Here is a 20,835-nt window from a genome sequence, read left to right on the forward strand (position 1 = left end):
AACCAATGACAAATGAGGAGATTACAACAGATATATGCAAAGGTTTATTCACTTCAAGTTGCAAAGATGATTCACTAGCAACAAACAGAATTACTATAGCACATTGTTACTTCTTATGCACATCTCATTACACTCAACATTTCTTGTAAGTATAGGAATCTGCTGAAAATCTTCTCCATTAACCTCAAAAATGTAATACTTGTCAAACTGCAAGACAAAATATTTGAAAAAACTGTACTTTTCCTTAGCTTCTCTAATCTTGGAACTAAAAGATTAAGGCGATACAATTCTGAATCCTCATTAAAAATTAAAAGTGGCAGGGGAGTAGTTAGATTAACTAGCTATCATTAGGAACCAGACATTGCTTGCAGTGGTTTCATTATAGCATTGTGCCATTTAGCTCTGATTAAAAAAAAAAAAAAGTCCTGTTGATAATTCTTTTTCCTTAGGTAACTTTCCCTGAATGTATCCCATCTCTTTTATACCAGTTTCAAATCCACTCGAAAATTGGCTCCAGTTTATTTCCAAGTAACTTCCTAAGAAAATCTCAATCCCTAAATCCTTACCTGTACAGAAAGTTGCTGTTTAAACAAGTCACATCGCTGACTCATGCCATAAAATTTGTTCTGAATTTCACTAATCCTCCCTCCCCCTCCTCCTTTTTTTAAAAGGAATTTTAAACGACAGAGAAGAGCTAACGTGTCTCTATCTATTCTCTGGCATCCACCTAGAACACCAAACAAAAGAGGCCGACTACCTGGCAAATACCCTTTGTACTTCCCGATGGAAGTGAGATAGCCAATATCTCTAAGTTAGAGATAGCAAACGTTTCTAAACTGAAGAGGGAACATTTTTCTCCACTAGTAGGTGCAACAGGAACTTTAGTATTTGAAAATTGAAGAGAGTGATCTGTCCAAATGGTTGTTTCAGTAGAATTAACTCATCTCAGTGTACACATCCAGTCATTGTGGAGACTTTGGGACCCCTTGGACACAGCTTCAGTGAAAAAAAAAAAAAAAAAAAAAAAAAAAAAAAAAAGTAGCTGTCTCTGAAACCTCAAAGAGGATCTTGTGTCCCATCCTCATGGTACTATGTGGTTACTTTAACCTGTTGATTTCATACAGAACATCTCTTTCAGTTGTAGATTCTGAATAAATACTTGAGTGTTTAATACCAACCTAATTTGAAATCTAAACCAAGTAATACAAATGCAAGAAAAAAAAAGTTTGTGCTCAATTACGAGGGAATATACGTTTTAAATGCTTTTTTCCCTTTCCAACTTTTTAAAAAAGATTATGCTTTTCCTCTTTTCTACAGCCTCAAAACAGACTGAGTTCAGCAATCTGTGCAGCCTGCAGCAGGGTGAAGCTGGGTTAGCTCATCTTCTCCAGGGCTTACAGAGCCCTGCCATGGGGCTGGCAGTTTGCTGATTGCTCCCTCCCATTATCTGCATGTTCTCCAGCACAGCAACGGCCTGAGAAAGTGAGAAAGGACAGGGAGCTGTGGCAGTCCTGTCACAACTGACATGTGTGTTCCAATCCACAACTCTAAATCTGGCTTTGGTAAGCATGGCCAGAGCTGCCTGCTGTCTGCACTCAGCCTGGGTGGTGCTCTGGGGTGTGGGATGCTGCTCAGAGCTGCCAGTTCATAACAGCACCACCATTCACTCATTTTTTTTTGGCACTGATTAGGATAAAAGGAAAGGGAATCAAAGTAGAAATCTCAGAAGTGATGGTGAAATAGTTTAATGTCCTGTAAACTTGGCAAAGTGAATTTGTCCTGCATTTTTTTCAATAATTCACACAAGAGTATTTGGGATTTGTTGTTTCCAGTTTAGATTATACTTGTCAATAAATGCAATTCACAAATAACATTTTCAATGCTGAAGCCACAAAGGTAACTAATCTGTCAAAAATATGAGGGCAGAATTGCAGACCTTTGCAAAATATGATAGAGGAAGGTTTTCAGCTACTCTGGGAAATGACTTCCCCAAAATTAGTCATCATGTGTATCTAACAACACCTAAGAAACACAAGAAAGATTCATCACTGAAAGCTGTGGACTTTCTGTCTCACAACACCTTCAAAATAAAACAAAATGCCCCTTGAAAAGTATCCTGTAAGTAAATGCAAGTCCCTGACCTCTATTCAGAGAAACCAGATAATATTTAATGGCATGTGCTGGCCAGACTAGATGATGCTACAGGTCTTCTGGCTTTAAATTAATAAAACTGCAACTATATTCAGCTTCTTAAATACTCTAAAGACTCCTCTCTTTGTCAAGAGAAATAGCCTGTTTTAAAAAGTCAGGTCAAAAACTCTGTCCTGGATTAGAAATGGAATCTCTGAATGTCCAGCCCCCAAAAAAGGTCTGAGCAGGGAGCTGTCTTCATGAACTATTTCACATTTAGGTCCGAGGCTGTTGAGATGCCCATGAAAGTCACCAGGGCTGGCAGCGAGTGGGGGCTGCTGCCACACATGAAGCTGGAAGAATATCACTTAATAAAAAGATAATCAATTATTTTTGGCAACAGAGAAAGAAAAGTAAGCCAGCTCCCTGTCCTCTGCCCACGATGTCACAGTGGGGGCTGGAGTGGGGGTGGCAGGACAGCGTCTCTGACCCCTCCTGGCCACCGAGCCAGTGTGACAAGGTCAATGCCACTCTGTGCCTTTGCTGTGCAGGCACTGCCCTCTGCAGTCACCGCCGTGCAGCAGCCGGTCCATCCTCCAGCCCCGAGCTGCTTTTTGTCTGCATTCCCGCACACCTTGTGCCTTGCTGTGACCTTGGTGACAGTCCTGGTGCAGGCAGGGCGAGATCTCCTTATGCGGGACATTCCCAGGCTCTTCTAATACAAAACCTGGCCCAGCTCAGCATCTCACTTCAAGTTGCAAAGACTATTCACTATAGCAACAAACAGAATTACTACAGCACATTGTTACTTCTTATGCACATCTCATTACACTCAACGTTTCTTGTAAGTATAAGAATCATCAGCTGAAAATCTTGTCCGTTAGTCTCAAAAATGTAACGCTTGTTAAGCTGCAAGATGAAATATTTTAAAAGACTTTACCACCTCTGGACACGGCATTACTGGCAGGCAGAAGCAATTGCGTAGAATGTTCTAAAGCGGAAGAAATTAACTAATGGGCTACAAAAAAACCCCCTCAAAAACCCAACAAAACAAAACAAAAACAAAAACAACAAACAAACAAACAAACAAAAAAACACCAAACAAACCCGAGGAAAAAAAAAGAAAAAAAGAAAAAAAAAAGTTTAATTTAAGGAATTTCTCCCAGATACTAAGATGTAAGTGGGGCCATGCACTCGTCTCTCCTGCATCAGCAAAGCAACACAGGGAAATTTTAAATCAGGTGTAATTGCACATAGCCGACCTCACTGGGTTTTGTAGGGATTCCCAGCAACAGTTTTACCACAGCAGGAATGTTTTACCAAATTCTCCTGCAATTTCAAAGAACACCCCAAAAAAATGAGGGGGTAAAAAGCACAGACCCGTCATTAACACATAATTAACAGAGCAGCATGTTTAGCCTGCAGGCAGGAAAGAGAAGAGCACAGTCAATATTTTACAGTATGTCTACACTGTCAGTCCTGCCGAGCAAACAGGTAACAAAGCTCAAAGGAAATCATAAACCCGCCCAACCCACCTCCGAACATTTCTACCCCTGAGCTGCTGCTCCAAGGCCCTGGTCACTCATCACCGAGAGCCCACATTCCCAAAAGGGCACAGAATAAGAAAACGCTGGACTTAACGCGCTAGTTTTCAAAAGGGAAGGTGCTCTGTACTGTTCTAGATAAACGACTGGACTTGCTCAGCTCTAGGGAGGCCGATTGGTGTTTATTTTAGCCTAGCAGTGAATGCCGCTGCAGCCAGTGTGCGATCCCTGTGTGGTGTCCCGGGGACAGCCCGGGTGGCAAAGGAGACACTCCGAGTGGCAAAGGGGACCCGCCAGGTGGCACAGGGGACAGCCCGGGTGGAAAAGGGGACACCTCGGGTGACAAAGGGGACACCCCGGAGCCGCCTCGGCCCCGCGGCGCCGCCCGGTGCCACCAGAGGGCGCTCCGGTACCCGCGGCACAGAGCAGGGCCCGGGCCCGCCTCACGGGCCGCTTGTGCCGCCATCGGCCCGTTCTCTGTGTTTTCTCCGCCCCTGTTGCTGTAAAGTAGCAAAGGGTCAAGGTTAAAAGCTCGCTCCAACTTCTGTGCTGTTCCACGTTCGGTACAGAATAGCAAAATAGATTAGGTTGGAAAAGATTTCTGAGACTATCGAGTGCAATCTGTGACCGAACACCAGCTTGTGAACTAGACCATGGCAGGCACTGAGTGCCACAGCCAGTGTTTTCTTAAACACCTCCAGGGACGGTGACACCACCACCACCTCTCTGGGCAGCTCATCTAATGTCTAATCACCCCAAATTTCCCCTTGTGTGGTTCTGGACTATGTCCTCTTGTCCTGCCAGTGGCTGCCTGGGACAAGGGACCGATTCTCGCCTGGCTACGGCCTCCTTCAGCTGTACAGAGTGACAGGATTTCCCCTGAGGCTCCTTTCCCCCGGGCTAAACAACCCCTAAACAGCTCCCTCAGCTGCTCCTCACAGTAATGGTGTTCCAGACCCTTCACCAGCCTTGCTGCCCTTCTCTGGACACATTCCAGCAGCTCAACATCCTTCCTAAACTGAGACACCCAGAGCTGGACACAGCACTCAATGTCTTTCCTAAACTGAGACCCCAGAGCTGGACACAGCACTCAATGTCCTTCCTAAACTGAGGGGCCAGAGCTGGACACAGCACTCAATGTCTTTCCTAAACTGAGACACCCAGAGCTGGACACAGCACTCAATGTCTTTCCTAAACTGGGGGGTCAGAGCTGGACACAGCACTCGAGGTGTGGCCTCACCAGTACCAAGCACAGGGGATGGATGATCCCTGGCCTGGCCCTGCTGGCCACACTATTATCGCTGATCCAGGCCAGGATGGCACTAGCCTTCCCGGCCAGGTGGGCACCCTGCGGGCTCATGTTCAGCCTGTATCGACCAGCACTCCCGGTCTTTCTCCGCGGGGCCACTTCCCGGCCACTCTGTCCCCAGCCTGGGCTTGTAGAGGCCCATCGGAGGAGCCCACACTCCTTCCCAGCGGGGCTCCCCGGGCAGGCGGTGCCAGGCCGGGGCAATGCCCGCCCAGGGGTTGGGGCAGTGCCCGCCCAGGGACAGGAGCAGTGCCCGCCCAGGGACTGAGGCAGTGCCCGCCCAGGGACAGGGGCAGTGCCCGCCCAGGGACTGAGGCAGTGCCCGCCCAGGGACAGGAGCAGTGCCCGCCCGGGGACAGGGGCAGTGCCCGCCCAGGGACAGGGGCAGTGCCCGCCCAGGGACAGGAGCAGTGCCCGCCCAGGGACTGAGGCAGTGCCCGCCCAGGGACAGGGGCAGTGCCCGCCCAGGTTTTGGGGCAGTGCCCGCCCAGGGAAAGGAGCAGTGCCCGCCCAGGGACAGGGGCAGTGCCCGCCCGGGGACTGAGGCAGTGCCCGCCCGGGGGACAGGGGCAGTGCCCGCCGGGGGACAGGAGCAGTGCCCGCCCAGGGACTGAGGCAGTGCCCGCCCAGGGACAGGGGCAGTGCCCGCCCAGGGACTGAGGCAGTGCCCGCCCAGGGACAGGGGCAGTGCCCGCCCAGGGACAGGGGCAGTGCCCGCCCAGGGGCTGTCCCAGCCCGCCCCCCTCAGCCCGGCCCGCCCCCCTCAGCCCGGCCTTAGCGGCGGCGGCGCGGCCCGGGCTCACAGCGGGGCCCGGCGGGATGGCGGCGGAGCGGGGCCGCGATGGCAGCTGCCACTTCCAGCGCTCCCGGTTCATCTGGATGGTGGCCATCATCTTCGGCAACATCCTGCTCGGCGTAAGGAGCGGAGCGGCTCGGGGAGGGGAGGAGGGAGGGAGATCGTTCGGAAGGCGCGGGGTGCGTGGAACAGGTTCTCTGGTGTGCGCGGAAACGCCGCTCCCTAAAATAAATGGGGAGAAGAAGGAAAGAAGAGGCGGCTGCCCTGGCCAGGCAGGGAGGAGGGTGGACAGAGGCGTGCGGGAAGGCACCGTGAGGGAAAACCCGCCTGGCCTGCGGAGGGAAGGAAGCGAGGCCGCGGCGCTGGAGGCGCGTCCCGGGCCCGGGCGGAGCATCCCGGGGCACCCAGCGGGGTTTGGGGGTTTGCGGGGCCGGTGTCCTGGGAAAGGGGCTGTGGCATTCCCAGAGCTGGGAATTGAGGCGCTGAGCATCAGCACAGCTCGCTCCGGGACAATCGTGAGGCATGTCAGTGCATAAGGTGTATTTACAGGTGAGGGCTTTAGGCACAGGCTGGACGGGCTGGTGGTGTTGGAAAACACAGTTCACCAAGTTGTCTTCATTTCCAAAAACAGACTTCAGCTAAGTTCGGTTGGATTACTGGAGCAGGGGTATTATTTAAAACATCAAATATTTTTAATGTTTAAAAATATTAATATTTTTAATGTTTTGTTAACATTAACAAAATGTTAGATACACTTTATTGATGTATCTAACGAGTTTATAAGAGGCATCCCTTGACTTTCACATGTTGTGATTTTTCTTCTGTTTGCACAGATTTTCTAAACTTAAACTTACTTATTTGTAAAAATGATGGTCAAGGAACATCAAGCCTCTCACAAAACAGTTTTTGGACTGTTTCAAGAAACAGAATGAGCTTTAAGCAGATTCCCTTTTTATACCCATCATCTAGCCACATCTTTGGCATAGCTAAATTGACATATAGTGAGAAACTGCAGTGTTGATACCAAAAGCAAGATAAGGCAGAGTGAACTTTGGCCTGGCCTAGTGCTCACCTTACCTCCCCAGTGGACTCTGAAGGGCACAGCTCATCCCTCACTGCCTGCTCCTCCTCCCCCTGTGAAAATCAGGGGACACAGTGGTAAACACTGTGGACAGCTCTGTGACAGGAAAGAAACCTGGAAAAAAAAATTCTGCATTTCTGGTCTTGGGATTTGTGCTCAGTTATCTTCTGTGCCCTGTTAAAAAGAAACAAAAATCTGACAGATTCTTTTTTAGAGGACAAAAGAAGAAAGACTTGTCCCCTAGTTTGAGATAAATTGTTATTCCTCCTGAGCAGTGTATTCATTGTTTGGCTTCTTCAGGTCACTTGCCTCAGATTAACTTCTTCAGGACAAGGATAATGTAGGTTTTGCAGCTTCCATGTCTAATAGGTAATGAGCTTACAACTTAAATGCCACTTAACGTGCAGATGCACTCCCGGTACCCAGACAGCAACCTTAAACTTATCCTCTTGGCATCTGGTATGTCAAGGAATAGAAATTTCCTAGTTGGAACCTTTCAAAGGCTACTGGAAGAATAAAGGAAGAATATGGTCCTTGGACAAAGTTAATGGAATGAAAGAATTTAAGTACTGTGAATAAATGAGTCCTAAACTCATGGGGCTCAAAAATAAAGCTATTTTGAATGTTAAATTGATAGTACCTCTACCTTGAAGTAAGATAACAAATTTTTCTTCTTTTTTTTTTTTAGTGGGTAGCACTTTTGCCTTCAACTATACCTTATAATTACTTGGGATTATTTGGTACCTTCCTTAATTATTTAGTGGAACACCACCACAAATGGGTCTACCTCGGGTAAGTTATATTTGACTGTGTAATTATTTTGCCTCTCTCTGACTCTTGTGCTTAGTTAGTCTGTGTTAACAAGCCTTCCTGTAACCCAGTTGTTAATTAGATTGAAAGAGCTCTCCTTTCAAGCTCATTACAATTAAGGGTGTGGGGTAATAAGTACATAGAGGGCTAGACAGGCTAAGAGCAGTTTGATAGTTTAAAAATTCAACTTTGAATTTGGCATCACTGATGGTTTAACAAGAAAGGGAAAAATGTTAAGATACTACTTTTGATGACAGTTATTAGTCCAAAGTTATACTTGTATCATCTACTGAAAGTCTTTTTTTTTCTCTAGTTGTTACTTGAGCCATTCAATTCTTTCTTTAGGAATCTTTTTTTATCCAGCTTCAGTTAAAGAACATTTTCTACCCTTGTACTCGCTTACCCTGATCTACACGAGAAATAACCTGCACAGTGCTAAGTTTTCCTGGGTTACAAACTTAGTTTTTGCTACTTTAATTAACAAAAGAGATTGTTAATTAAACAATATTTCCTTGAGCTCGCTGACTTCCTGGAAAGACAGAAATCAATTGGACTTTCTTGTCTATTTTACTATGCATCGTGTAAAACCTTCATCTTTTCTCAGAGCATCTTTTGCTTTAGCAAGGTATTGATCCCAACTGAATATCCTTTTTTTTCCCTACAAAGGTTTCTGTATTAAAATTCGTAGCCAAATGTGCTTATCAAGTCACATTATATATTCTGAATCTACACACCCAGTTGTTTTTGTAGAAGTAAATCTGTAAAAACTTAAGTAGCTCCTTAGGACCACTAAAAATACTTGTGTAAGTAAAAGGATAGATTTTGCCTGCTTAACTAGGATTAACTTGTACTGCTTTCACTAAGCATTTGGCTTTTTGGCTTAATCTAAGTGCTGAAAGTTTTGGAAGCCTAGTGGATGCTTCAAATAGCACGTCAAGGCTTATTGCACAACTTAGAGTTGCTCTGATTTTCTCAGTGGGCTTCAGTTTAAGTGTACACTTGTGGGTTTTTTCCAAGATGAAAAACACACCTTCCTTTCTAGGTTAAAATAAGTCATCACTTCAGTACTTCCAGATTTATATTCTCTGCATGATGAATCTTGGATCCAACAGTCTTCTCCCTAATTTTTATCAAAATAACCCATGTTTTCTTTCCACCAGGTTCTGGGTGTCCTGGTTGATCCACATAGTGGAAGCCCTCTGCTGTGTGAAGTTATGCCAGTAAGTTGCTCCCTCCTCTCACTCCAACACAGGTTCTCTGCTAAGGATTTCTGACTGAAGTAACATCAGCTACAGGCTGGTTGTGGTGGCTCTCAGCAGCAGTGAACTCAGAGGATGCTGGTGGAATTCCTGCTGCAGTGATAGTTTTCTGTCCTCCACAGCTGGTTGCTGCCAGTTCTCCCAGTGGTTCCTGTTGTGCAGCAAAACCAAGGACTGGTGACTTGCAGAACTGGCAGCAGCAGCGTTTGCCAGAGCTTGTCTGGTGTCTCTGAGCTCCCTGTTCACTGGGTGACACTGCTGCTCAGGAGGCAGAGGGAGCAGCAGGTAGTGTAGAAATAGTCTGATAACTTCAGGTGTTACAGTTTTATCAGATCTTGCCTCATCAGTATTGCAATACTGCTAATCACACACTTAGACAATTGCACGCATATTGTGAGAATACAATTGGACACTTTGATTTGGGGACTCTTTCAGATCTGCTTCCATCTGCAGGTCAGTGGGATAAAATACTTGAGCTAATGGGACTGTACAGACAAGGCCATCCAAGTCTTACCTTAGGATAACAATTTACCTGGAAAGGAGTGCTGTCCAAACTCATGGTCCTTCTGTTCATTTGACTTGTGGTTGCAGTAATTCAGGAGAATGTAGGTACTCATTAGGTTCTCCTGCTCTGGAGAGTAGGTGGCCAGTCTGTTTGCCGTGATACAAATGATGAGTTTCCACTTCATTTGGGTCATTCACTGCTGTCTGTCCCAGGCTTCTCAGGTAACAGCTCTTGGAAGCAACAGGATTTTATTTCATGGAACAGCGCATAAGCGTTTTGTTTTTGTTTTTTTTTTTAAGGTAGTAGAATGTGAATGAATAATCTCTGGCTTCAGAATGAGAGATAGTAAAAATTTTGTGTTTATCAGACTCTGATTTTAAGTTATGCTTGAAAGTTAAAACTTTAAGTCTGAATGTGTAAATAAATGAGTATCTGAGCCTAAGGCAATTCTTTTAAGTATGAGGAAGCTTGACTACCAGTGAACATACCAAATGAGTGTATTGTAATTAATTTTACTGATGAAGTTTTACAGAGAAGTGTTAAAACCCTCAAAAAAAAAAAAAAAAAAAAAAAACAAAAAAACAAAAAAACAAAAAAAACAAACCAGAGATGGCCTGCCCATCATCATCTCATCAGGAGTGCTGCTTTAGATTATCTAATTGTACTTCTGTGAGCACCAAACACCACTTATTTTTACTTGTGTAACAGTTATGTCTACTTGGCAACATCACAAAGGAGGCACAAGGCAAAACTTGAGAACTCTGATACAAATTTGTTAATCAGCAGTAGTATTGTCATTGGCTCTTGGCCTGTATTGCTGCATATGTTCTGTTCATTAAGCTTGCTTTGTAGCAACAGGTAAATTTCTTAAGCCCTCGTTCTCCAGGTTCTGCACTGATTTGAAAGCACTGCAGCTAGCATTATAAACAAAAAAAGCACAGGAATTGTGCCTGAGGGAATTGTTTATGGAAATGTGAAATCCCTTAGGTTTGCTGTTGTGTTTATACTTGTTCCTTTCAGTAGGAGTACTTCTCAAGAATAATAGAGAAGAAAATGACATTTCCTGTAACATACAGAAAAAGTCACATATGTTACATTAAAACTGACTTACATAGGAAGGTCTCCTTCATAAGATAAGTGAAGTGCCTTCAGCTCTGTTATCTGTCTTTGTCTAGCCACAAATTCAGGTACTGGTGTTTCTCCATCCCTCATCACACAGTCATTGTCAGCATAAAGTCTTCCCTTCACTAACACAGTCAACAAGAAATTAATGTTCACATTGACATTAAGCTACTCCAGTTTCTTGGTCCTTTACACACAAACTTCTGGGATAAGACATTTCAAATAGGACAGTCAGAGATTGCAATTTATGTGTTGTTGAGGAAATTGTATGCACAGAATGTCTGAAAGAACTTTTGTTCAATTAATAGCTTAAAATCCTAAAACCACAAGAACTGGTATGTTTAGTTAGCACAGGAAATGTGTCAGTGGATGGAAACTGTTGTGCTGAGTTGAAATGTTCTAATCCAGTCTGGATCTCAAGGATGGGTGGAGATAGCTAACCTTACTTTATAAGTACCAGTACAGCCTGCAGGAGTGTAAGTTTTTGACACATTTTGTGTTTTTGTTAATTTACAGAGCTAAAGGAATCACTGACCCGGCTGTTCAGTTCCAATGGTTCGTTCAGACCCTTTTCTTTGGATATGCTTCCTTTGGTCTCCTGGTGTCTTACAAGCCTGCAGCCAAGAAGCAGTACTAGAAGACACTGAAAGAAGTCACTTCTCACATACTTGATCTCATTTTTCTGAAAAGACCCCCACGTACATGTCTAGGTGCTGTAATTAGCTAAGTTACATTCCTGCTGCATGATGCAGTGCCCTTCTACCCAAGCAGCTCTCCTCTTACTAAACAACACAATTAAAATTCTCAGGGCCCTGTGGATAGTTCAGTAGAAAATCAGCCCTTCAGTCTTGGCACTACCGAATTTTTAATCCTATTTATTATGCAAGAAGCCAGAAGTTGCTGCTGTGCAGATTTTGACATGTGTACCCGTTGCTGACAGCTGGTAGCAGTGATTGATAAATTACTTTTTCATGAGGAGAATTGCTCTTCTGCAACAGGGAAGGCTTATTGACAGCCTCAAGGCAGCTTGCACCTGTTTTGTAATAGGATTTAAAATTACCTGTATTTTCTCTACGGACTGATGTTGTTGTTGTTGTTAAAACCTGCTCTCTGTACTTTGTTTTGTCTGCTTATTTTGTTCCACAAAGGACAGAGCACTGTACTGCTGCAGGAACATTGAAAAGACCCTGTCTCAGCTCAGGCTGAGGTGCAGTGAGCTTGGATACATAAAGCACTTAAACTTGGTTTAGTACAAGTGCCTTAAAATTCATGCAGCATGACCTCATCTTTTTAATGAAGATTTTAAGTTAGGAGTTGTTATAGTATAAAGTAGCTCTGAGGGCAGCTTAAGTAATTTATTATATAAAAAAAAATCTTTTAAAAATCTAGCTGAAAAGTTGGTATTTGGGAATGAAATTAGATGTAGTGAATAAACATATACCACTGCTTCCCAGATGCTAGTCTTCAGAAACCTAAGGTTGAGAGACCATCATAAGCCCTCAAGAGTATTTCCTGTATGTGTAGTGAGTTCCATCAGATTGTCTTTTACTTTTGGATATTTAAACAAGAATTTAGCTTGTGTAGTTTTAGCACTTCTGAAAGGAATAACTATTTAAGTTATAAAGTACTAACTCTGGTGTGGGGAGAAGTTTTACCCTGCCACTTGCCATGATGCTGTTCTGGAAGAAAAGGGTAAGAAAAGGTTGTTCTTTCTCCAACCTCTAAGAACTCCACAAGGCAGTAACAAGTAAGTTTGTTCCTTGTGCAGTACCTATAGACTGTAACACTTCCATGTGGGAATTCTTATTCAAGCATAGGGACATAAAGTTTTTGCTTTCAGTGGGTACTAAAAGCATGGAGAACTGGAGGGTTTAAAATGGTGGCTTGTTTGTGGTTTGGGTTTTGTTGTTGTTTAATGGCAAACCATTAATTTAAACATTTTATAGAGAAGTAGAAACTCTTCGTGGCTAGAAATCCATCAGGAATGTCAAGAGCCTGAGCTACGTTTTACTGTGTAACCTTTTGTCTTAGTCTGTGACCCTGGAATAAAGATTTTCAGAAGGTGAAGAAGTTGTTTTTAATACATCCCAGAAATAAAATGCCCATACAAAATACAGAGACAGCTCCTTGACACCAGTATCAGTGCTCACCTTGGAACCTGCAGAATCAGCTTCCAAAGTGAGTCCCGTCACTGATACTGGGCTGTCTTCTCCTCCCATGGCCAGGCTGCTCTCCAAGCAGGGTCAGGCTCACCCTCAGCCCTTCCCCTGGGCTCTGGAGTGGCCACAGGTAAATCACAGCTCTGAGAAGTCAACTGTGTCCTGTTAGATTGCCCCTAATTCCTTTTACCCAGGGAATGGCAAAGCTTCCCCAGGGCAGCCCAAGGAAGCTACAGTGGAAAAAATATGTACTGCCTTAGATAAAGAAAATGACTGAGTTAGAACAAGTTTTAGCCAGGCACTGGCATCAGCACCATTTTTGAAGCCTCTCTGTGATTTTTGTTCAGCATGACAGATTTCAGTTGTCTCCATGGAGGTTGCTGGTCATTGCTTATCAAAGATTTTAAAAAGCCAACTCCCAGGTATTCATCTACCTTCAGACACTTTCTCTCCCCAACTTTTGCTTCACAGCAGTTCAGTCTTAACACTTGTTTGAAAAAACCACAAAAACCCACAAAAACAAAAATCAGACAAAAGCCAACCAGTGTTTGCTGTCAACCTGTGTCCCAGAGCTGTAAACACCATTGATACCTCTTTGATAAAGTTTTGGAGGCTTCACAACAAGATCCCAACTGCAAACCTGAGAATGAGCTAAGCAATGCCGGCTGGCCTTGAGGAAAAGAGGAAACCCACAGCATGACAAGACTGAAAATAATATTGAGATACCATTTCTGAATAAGTGTTTATAGTGCCCGTAACAGCACAGAAAGATAAACATACTCTTAATATGTTACAAAATTATTTTTAAAAGCCAACAGGAGCACGAATCCAGGTTGGCACCTCACTCAGCTCACAAAGACACACATTCCTGGCTTTGATAGGCTCTGGAAATGCTGCTGGTTACTCCAGGCACTAGCATTTCTCCAGGCTAGTCCAACAGCAACAATAAAGGATTTACTCTTAATCACTTACAGCCACTCTTTCCTCTGCAATCAAAATGCCCTTTCCACAACAGAGGAGCAGAACAGAAGTGCCCTTTCCACAACAGAAGTGCAGCCTGTGTTCCCAAAGGCTGGGCTGGGTGTCAAACCAACCCCAGCAACACCCAACCAATCCTGCTTGCCTAAAGAAAATACTTGCAAATTAAGCAATTCATTGAAACAAAATATTTCAAAATATTGCTTCTCATTGAAAGGAAACCCCAGTTTCCTCAAGGAAATGTACAGAAGAGCTGTTACTATTGCAGAGAAACCAAGGCCATCCAGTAAATGACTAGCAAGAATGACAGCCCAACCCCAGAGTGCTGCAGTTTACTTTTCCCTTCAGTAAACCACATGCCTATGCTTCGCTCCAGCAAAACTTTAACAATAACATGTCAAATGTACTTACTGCATTGTGGGATGGGGAGTTGGTGAATCTCCCAAAAGCAGTAGGTCAGAAGGCAAAGTGCTGTCTGTGAGGACATGCCACCTGCGTGGGGAGATGAACTGCTCCTGGTGCTGCAAAAACCTGTACTGGCAGAGATTTAAGTATTAATCCCCCCTTGCATTAATGATGTGGATTTTGAGCCAGTGTCAAGGACAGATAAAAGAAAAAAATATTAACTCTGATGTTTTAAAGTGAGGCTGCTATCAATATCAAACAAGAGAATGACAAATCTTTCATTGCTGAGGTGGCATAGCAGAATTTTAATTCTTCTTCAAATAAATACAATGCTTAGATTTATATTTTGCTGGTTTAACCATTAGTGAATTTTTTACATAATCAGTACAGTTATTTTTCAAGGTACATAAGAACACTCTATATAAAAATACTTTAAATAAAACATTCAAAATCACATTAGTAGATCTTTGAAATGCCATAGATCTTATACTTCATAATTCAAAAGGGTAAAGGTTAGCAACACAGGTATTTCATTATTCTTTCGAAGCATACATTCATTTAAATGTCTCATTTTGAGGTTTTTTTTTCCCTTGGAAGATCATAATTTTATCTTTTACGCCAATGAGACTTCAATAAAGGCAATATAGAATGAGAAAAACCTCTGGTATTATTATATTCACATATAAAGTGTTTATTATTGAAGAGTGATTTACACTTTAAAGTATGTTTATACTTAAAACAATAAAAATAAAACCAAACTGCAAATATCACATTTGACATTTTAAGCACCTTCTGGACCTCACCTTCTTTCCCCCCACCACAAACACATTTCCAAAACCATACAGTGATTTCAAGTGCATTGATTTTGGTTGCTCTATCTGCTCCATCTTCTTGCCCCAAGTTTGTGAAGACCTGCTAAATGCAGTTCCCACTGATTAGGAAAGAAGTTATTAATGATCTGAGCTTCTAAAACAATAAAGTCCAGGATAATACAAAATTTTAAACCAAATATCCAGACAGCAGAACCTGTTGGTCACTACTGAGAACTTTGGTTATAAAGCTCCATTTTCTTCTCATATAGGTACCTGAAACATCCTCAAAATTTCCTGAGATTTTGCCAAAAAACATGACAGGGTAATTAGACCCATATCTATAGTGGGTTTTCATCCCCAAATCTGTTTTTTGGTGTTGTTCACTTCTTGTTGGTGTTCATCTCTTGTTCAATGGAAGTAGCAAGTATGTAATATGGACTCTGTAATCTATTTCCATACGGATTTCTTAAACTCTTCTGGCAGTGGAGAAAGGACTCGTGTGTGACAGGACAGAGCTGTGATTTACAGGACCAAGAATGATGACTATACCCATCATTCTGGATGGCAAAAAGGGAACAAACTAACCATTGGAGCATGAATAATTTTTAGTTCCAAGTGCAGAGCAAAATGGTCCTTCCAAAACCAGACCAAATCTATCAACTTCTATTTTTTGGCCACCATTTGTCAGACTCTGTACTCCTTTGTGAACAACAAGAAGGAGCAAACAGATTATTTCCCAGAAAAATAATACTGCAGAGACAGCCACAGTGCTGCCCTTCTCATCCCATCTTGCCTGTATAAGCTGCAGAGGGAGATGGATAATGGAACCACAAAATGGTTTGGGTTGGAAGGGACTTCAAAGACCATTTAGTTCCAACCTCCCTGTCATGGAGTTCTGTCCACTAGACCAGGTTGCTCAAAGCCTCAACCAACATGGCCTTGAATCCTTCCAGGGATGGGGCATCCATAACTTTTCTGGGCAACCTGTGTCAGTGCCTCACCACCCTCACAGTGAAGCATTTCTTCCTAATATCTAATATAAATCTGCCCTCTTTCACTCCGAAGCCCATTGCCCCTGGACCCACACAGCTTTCCTGTAGGCCTTCTTTAGGAACTGGAAGGTACTATGAGGTCTTCCCAGAGCTTAAGTTAAATTCTGCCCAAATGAAAAGGCACAACTATGTTGTGTGCACATTCAGTAGAGGGCCTGAACTTCTCTTACATTTCTTGCCATCCCACACCATTATATGGTTAGTTGGCCTCTGACTGTAGTGATAGAAATGGTATTTAGGTCAATGTGTTCTTTGTTAATTGCATTAGCCATGTGCCTAAGACTTAGGCTTCCTCTTCTCCCAGCACTGCCTTTGGCTATTAATATGTGGCCTTTAAATATATGTCACCATTAACAGTGTGCTTAATCTGTCAGGTGAGATGGATGGAATCTGTTTTAGACAGACTGAGATAATCAGTGGAATGCTAATTACAAAATTCACATGGATAGTGAGACCCCTTTTTATATAGAAACACAAGCCAGTTCATATGCTACCTTTTATACTGAGTCTCCAAAAGCAGAGGCAAGAAATACATTTGTGTTCTGTTTATGAGCTCTAATCATACTCAATACTTTTTTCAATTTTTGCAAAATATTTTGGAATTTTATTTTGCAAATAGGATCATTTTCCCTTGGGAAAAAATTAATCTATATTGGCTTTTATCTTCCAAGGGTTTTTCTGTCTGTGTTTAAATCACCTTCTATTAGCATAATTTTTCCTCACATGATAGAAAAGATCAGAACAGAAGTGTGTTCAACTCACACACATGTATACACCTCCTGAAGCAGATTTAGCAAACAGAAAACTGCTTCTGGCTTGGAAACAGAAAATTTCTGTACTTACAGTGTGGCAAAGTCCAGCAGAAAGAGCTGCATTGCTTTAACAAGGGGCATCAAAATCAAAAGACCTTTGAGAGATCTATATTCAAATGTAAAGAGAAATGCCTTCTCCCTGTTTGTTTATGGAATATCATTGGATTCTACAAACTAGCTAAAATCCAGGCAGCCAGCTGATAATGAACTGAGGAATTCCAACAGCAGCAGAGACTAAGAGCTTCCCTCAGCTAAATTAAAGTTTTGAGTTTTAACTCTTTTTTCCCCCAAAGACATTTACTACATTTTGAGCAGGAAATAAATATCCTGAAACTATTTTTCTAACTGTTCAGCTTTGAAAGGTAATGTTTGTTGTGAAAGCCTCAAGATGGGGCTCAGCAGAATCCTTGCCAGAGGCCCTGGTGCCCGTCACCGCTCCGTCCAGGCAGTTGTGGGGTAGCGTTCCAAGAGTGCATTCCTCAGCTGGGCTGTGTGGATCTTGTCTCTGGTCTCCACAGTGCAGATGACCTGGCAAAAGAATGAGGACCACTCCTGATGGCACAGCAGCAATCTCAGACAAAGCCATTTCCAACTTAATCTTAAAATACGGTCATAAAAGCAATCGGTTCAAAATAAAAACTGGCCCTCGCATCTGCTCTCTATGCGGGTAAGAAAACTGACATTGCAGACAGCTGGGGCTCTTCCAACCCACCTCGTTCCAAAAACCTTACTTTATTGCCTTCAAAGTTTAAAAAGACAAGCTGATCCTCTGCTGGCTCCTGGGCAAGGTACTTCTCTGCTCTTGGCTTCCCTGGAGACGTCTGTTGGTAGCTTTTCTTTTCCCCTCCCTGGGGTATGTGTGTGGCATTGCTGCCACTTCACCCACCTCTGACTCTCACCTCACCACATTTCCATATTCCTAGCAAGTGTTTACTCCAGAACCTCCATCCTTCAAGCTTTTTATATTCTCCTTCTCTTGCCTGTCATGGAGTTACCCCCAGTTCTTTATCATCTCTGCAGTATTTTGGCTGGTTTCATGTCTCACACACCTTCTTGCTTCATTCTGGTTTTTGTTTGCTTATTGCATCACTTCTAGTTTTCTTTTATGGTTGTTCTGCTGCTTAATAAAACAACTTGGGCAAAACTAATCTTGGTAGTTTTTTTGAATTCTTCACCTGCCTCCATAAGTACTATTGAAATCCTGTCATGTAGCCACTAAAGATAATAACTTCAATGGCATTTTAAAAAAAATTCTAAAATCTCTCTTTTTTTGCATACTCACATCCCTGCCCCATCAGTTGAAAGTCTGAGCACCAATGTAAAGGTGCAGAAGGAAAATTACACTTCACAATTTGAGACTTCCATTAGTGCTAGTCCTGCTAGCAGGATCATCACTGGTGTTAGAAGTGCCACATGGAAAGAAGACAGAAACATGGAGATCTAGCAAGGAAAGGACCTAAGATGAGTCACGTTGCAGAGAGTTCACTGTAACAGGCAAATCTACAGAGAGCACAGGAACAACAACAGCAGAACCATAACCTGATGTTGGGCTGCTCCAGACATGCCCTGTCAAAACGTTCCTATCAGAACTGCATCCCTTTTAGAAAGCAACAAGGCAAAAAATACTCTAATTTGTTTACACGGGCATTTCTAAATAAGAACTTTGAATTCATGTTTTCTGGAACTGTCTTAAAATAGCAATAAACCTTTAGCAAAACTGCTGAATGAAAATATAAAACACTAACACTCCAAGTTAATCTAAATAGCCATAGCTCACTTAATTAGAAAACTGGCTACAGCTTCTCAAATATCCTAAGCCACAATTCTGATCTGGTCTTGTAATTCTTCACCTCTTGTGCTGCACATAGTTCTATTTGTTTGGTTATTTGGAATGCAAATTAGATGCTAATTTCTTTCTTCTTCAGAAAAGTGGGATTTAATCTCAAGAGAAGGACAGTCATAGAGGGGAAGTAATAATGAGGAAAGGGGAGAGAACATAATGATTGGGAAAAGTACCTGAGAGCACCAATATACCAAACACCCATTATCCATTCCCTGGTTCATACAAATCCCTAAAGCTTTGCAGTCATGTCTTCAAGGGGACACATGCATCTCACATGGAGTCTGTAATTAACAAAAGCAAGATGTTTTCCTCCTCCACAGTAATCATGCCTGTTTTGTCCTGAGTAAATCAATTGCTGCTCTTGGAACCAGCCTGGATGTGACAGATTCAGCCTTGAATGTCTGGCAGCAAGCTGTTGCTCTGCCCTGGGAGCAAGCATGGGGAAGCATTTTGATTTATGGCTAATGATCCTCTCTGCCCTTTCCTTTCTGCTCGCAATGGAAACCAGGCAGGCCTCACTAAACTGGAGCCAGAGAGCTGGTGAATAGGTTGGAAAAACACTGGCATTTTGTTCTAAGCATGCACCACAACCAGCAGCTGGTATGGGAGATATGATGCTGTAGTGCATCATAAAAGTAGGAACAGCAACAGCAGTGATAACAAACAACTCCAGAAATTCACCTGATTTTTCACAGTTCTCAAAGAGAGGGAACAGACAGCATTTGGTCCCAGCAGGAGTGAAGAGAGAATCACACACCACCTCAGGACAGCTACAGATCTCAGCAGCAAGGAAGGCAACAATTTACTTTCTTGCTTAGATTAAGCCAATTTACCCTGCAGTTTTACTTCCACAAACTGTTCTCTCTTGCTTGCTTCACCTGGGACACACAATTTACATGAGAGTCAACAGAGCAACCCTCACATTCACAGGGAGGTTTATGAGGTTGTATTTCATGTGGGATGCAGAAACACCCCAGTACCACTTGCTATAGGAGGTTGCATAGCTATTGATGACCTAAGAGTAAGTGCCTCAGAACTATACAAGTAATTAAAGACAGAAGAGATTTCACTGAATATTAATGACTTCTGAGTTTTATTTAATGACTGGAAATAATTGAGGAAGCAGGACAAAAGCTAAAAAAAAAAAAAATTAAAGGAAAAAAAATTGATCAGAAGTTATTGCTGTGCAACACCCCAATCCAGATGCATAAATCCAAATACTCTTAGGAATTGCACTGATTTCAAAGAGAGGAGATTTCATAACTTCACAAAAGGAAGAAATGTGTAAAGTTGTGTGCTGAATAGGGTGGGCACCTCTACTCCCTTTTAACTGCAAGTTCTCATAATGGAGGCACTTTGCCTTTTAGATCATATTTTCCTAGATTTTAAAAATGAAATTGGCATGTCTCTCAGTTCCCTGATGCCTACTATCTGTAGGTTGTGTGTATATATATAAATAGTGGGTGGACATGCTGAGCCAATGTTAGAGAGCAGAGGAAATGTGAGTAATACTGCTGAATCAAGACATTTCAGTCTTTTGTGCTTTTCCAGGCTCCATGTAAAGCTAATCCTAAGTAACTAGTGCAGTTCTTTATGTTTGTGAATCATCCATTGAACCTTTGTATCCTGCTTTCTTTAATTCTAGAAATCATATTCATCATCCTAAGCTATTGTTGTTGAATTTGCATAATTTAGTATTCATGATACACCACATTTAGCAACATTATAGGTTTGTTTGCATGAAAGTCACTGGAGTTAAGAGTGAAAAATTTATTTATATACACTGCTTTCACTTCTGTATCTAGAAAAAGGGGTTTATTTTTTTAAAAATCAACAACTGGGCAATTTTTTGAATTATTTGGTAAACACCCAGTGTAGATTACTTCACCTTATAGATTATATGGTAACAGCAGCTCAGCCGATGGTTTGGGGATGAGCTGCCAGGTTGTCCCAAGGTCAGAGCAGTGGAATGCTTGAGAAAGAGTGCAGCAGCTGTCAGCTGGTTGTGCAACCTGAGCCCTTATCTTTTGGCAATTGGTGCATTCAGGTGGGTGAGCAGGGGCAGGGACAAGCTGCCACCACATTATGTAAGAGAGGTAATAATAATCCAGCAGGAACACTGAGAGCCTCCCCAGAGCCAGGAACTCACTCTCCAGCTGGGCCAGGCTGCTCTGTACCACAGTCTGCTGTGGAATGCCATTAAAGAACTGAACCAAAT

The 20,835-nt window shown here is 42.8% G+C and overlaps 2 protein-coding genes across 6 annotated transcripts in view; one reads left to right on the top strand and one right to left on the bottom strand.

Annotated features, from left to right (window-relative positions):
* Nucleotides 1–5,777: 5,777 nt before the first annotated feature.
* Nucleotides 5,778–12,626, top strand: TMEM254 (transmembrane protein 254). Its single transcript, XM_083865916.1, has 4 exons — nt 5,778–5,898; nt 7,549–7,652; nt 8,831–8,890; nt 11,073–12,626. Exons 1-4 carry the CDS (start codon nt 5,803–5,805, stop codon nt 11,191–11,193), a joined length of 381 nt encoding a protein of 126 aa, XP_083722042.1. The 5' UTR covers nt 5,778–5,802; the 3' UTR covers nt 11,194–12,626.
* Nucleotides 12,627–13,844: 1,218 nt separating this feature from the next.
* The window catches only part of LOC310911861 (L-threonine ammonia-lyase-like), a 32,996-nt gene continuing 26,005 nt past the window's right edge, over nt 13,845–20,835 (bottom strand). For all 5 annotated transcript variants that reach the window (XM_083865861.1, XM_083865860.1, XM_083865859.1 and 2 more), the window contains one exon: nt 13,845–17,302. In XM_083865861.1, coding sequence (XP_083721987.1) covers nt 17,204–17,302 — 99 coding nt within the window. In that variant the 3' untranslated portion in view covers nt 13,845–17,203. The remainder of the gene's footprint in view (nt 17,303–20,835) is intronic.

Source organism: Zosterops lateralis (genome assembly GCF_965231275.1).
Source record: "Zosterops lateralis genome assembly, chromosome: 8".
Lineage (NCBI taxonomy): Eukaryota > Metazoa > Chordata > Aves > Passeriformes > Zosteropidae > Zosterops > Zosterops lateralis.

Coding starts and splice junctions, on each gene's coding strand:
- TMEM254 (XM_083865916.1), top strand. CDS start 5,803: ATGGCGGCGGAGCGGGGCCGCGATGGCAGCTGCCACTTCCAGCGCTCC. Junction 5,899..7,548: donor TCGGCAACATCCTGCTCGGC/GTAAGGAGCGGA, acceptor TTTTTTTTTTAG/TGGGTAGCACTTTTGCCTTC. Junction 8,891..11,072: donor TGCTGTGTGAAGTTATGCCA/GTAAGTTGCTCC, acceptor GTTAATTTACAG/AGCTAAAGGAATCACTGACC.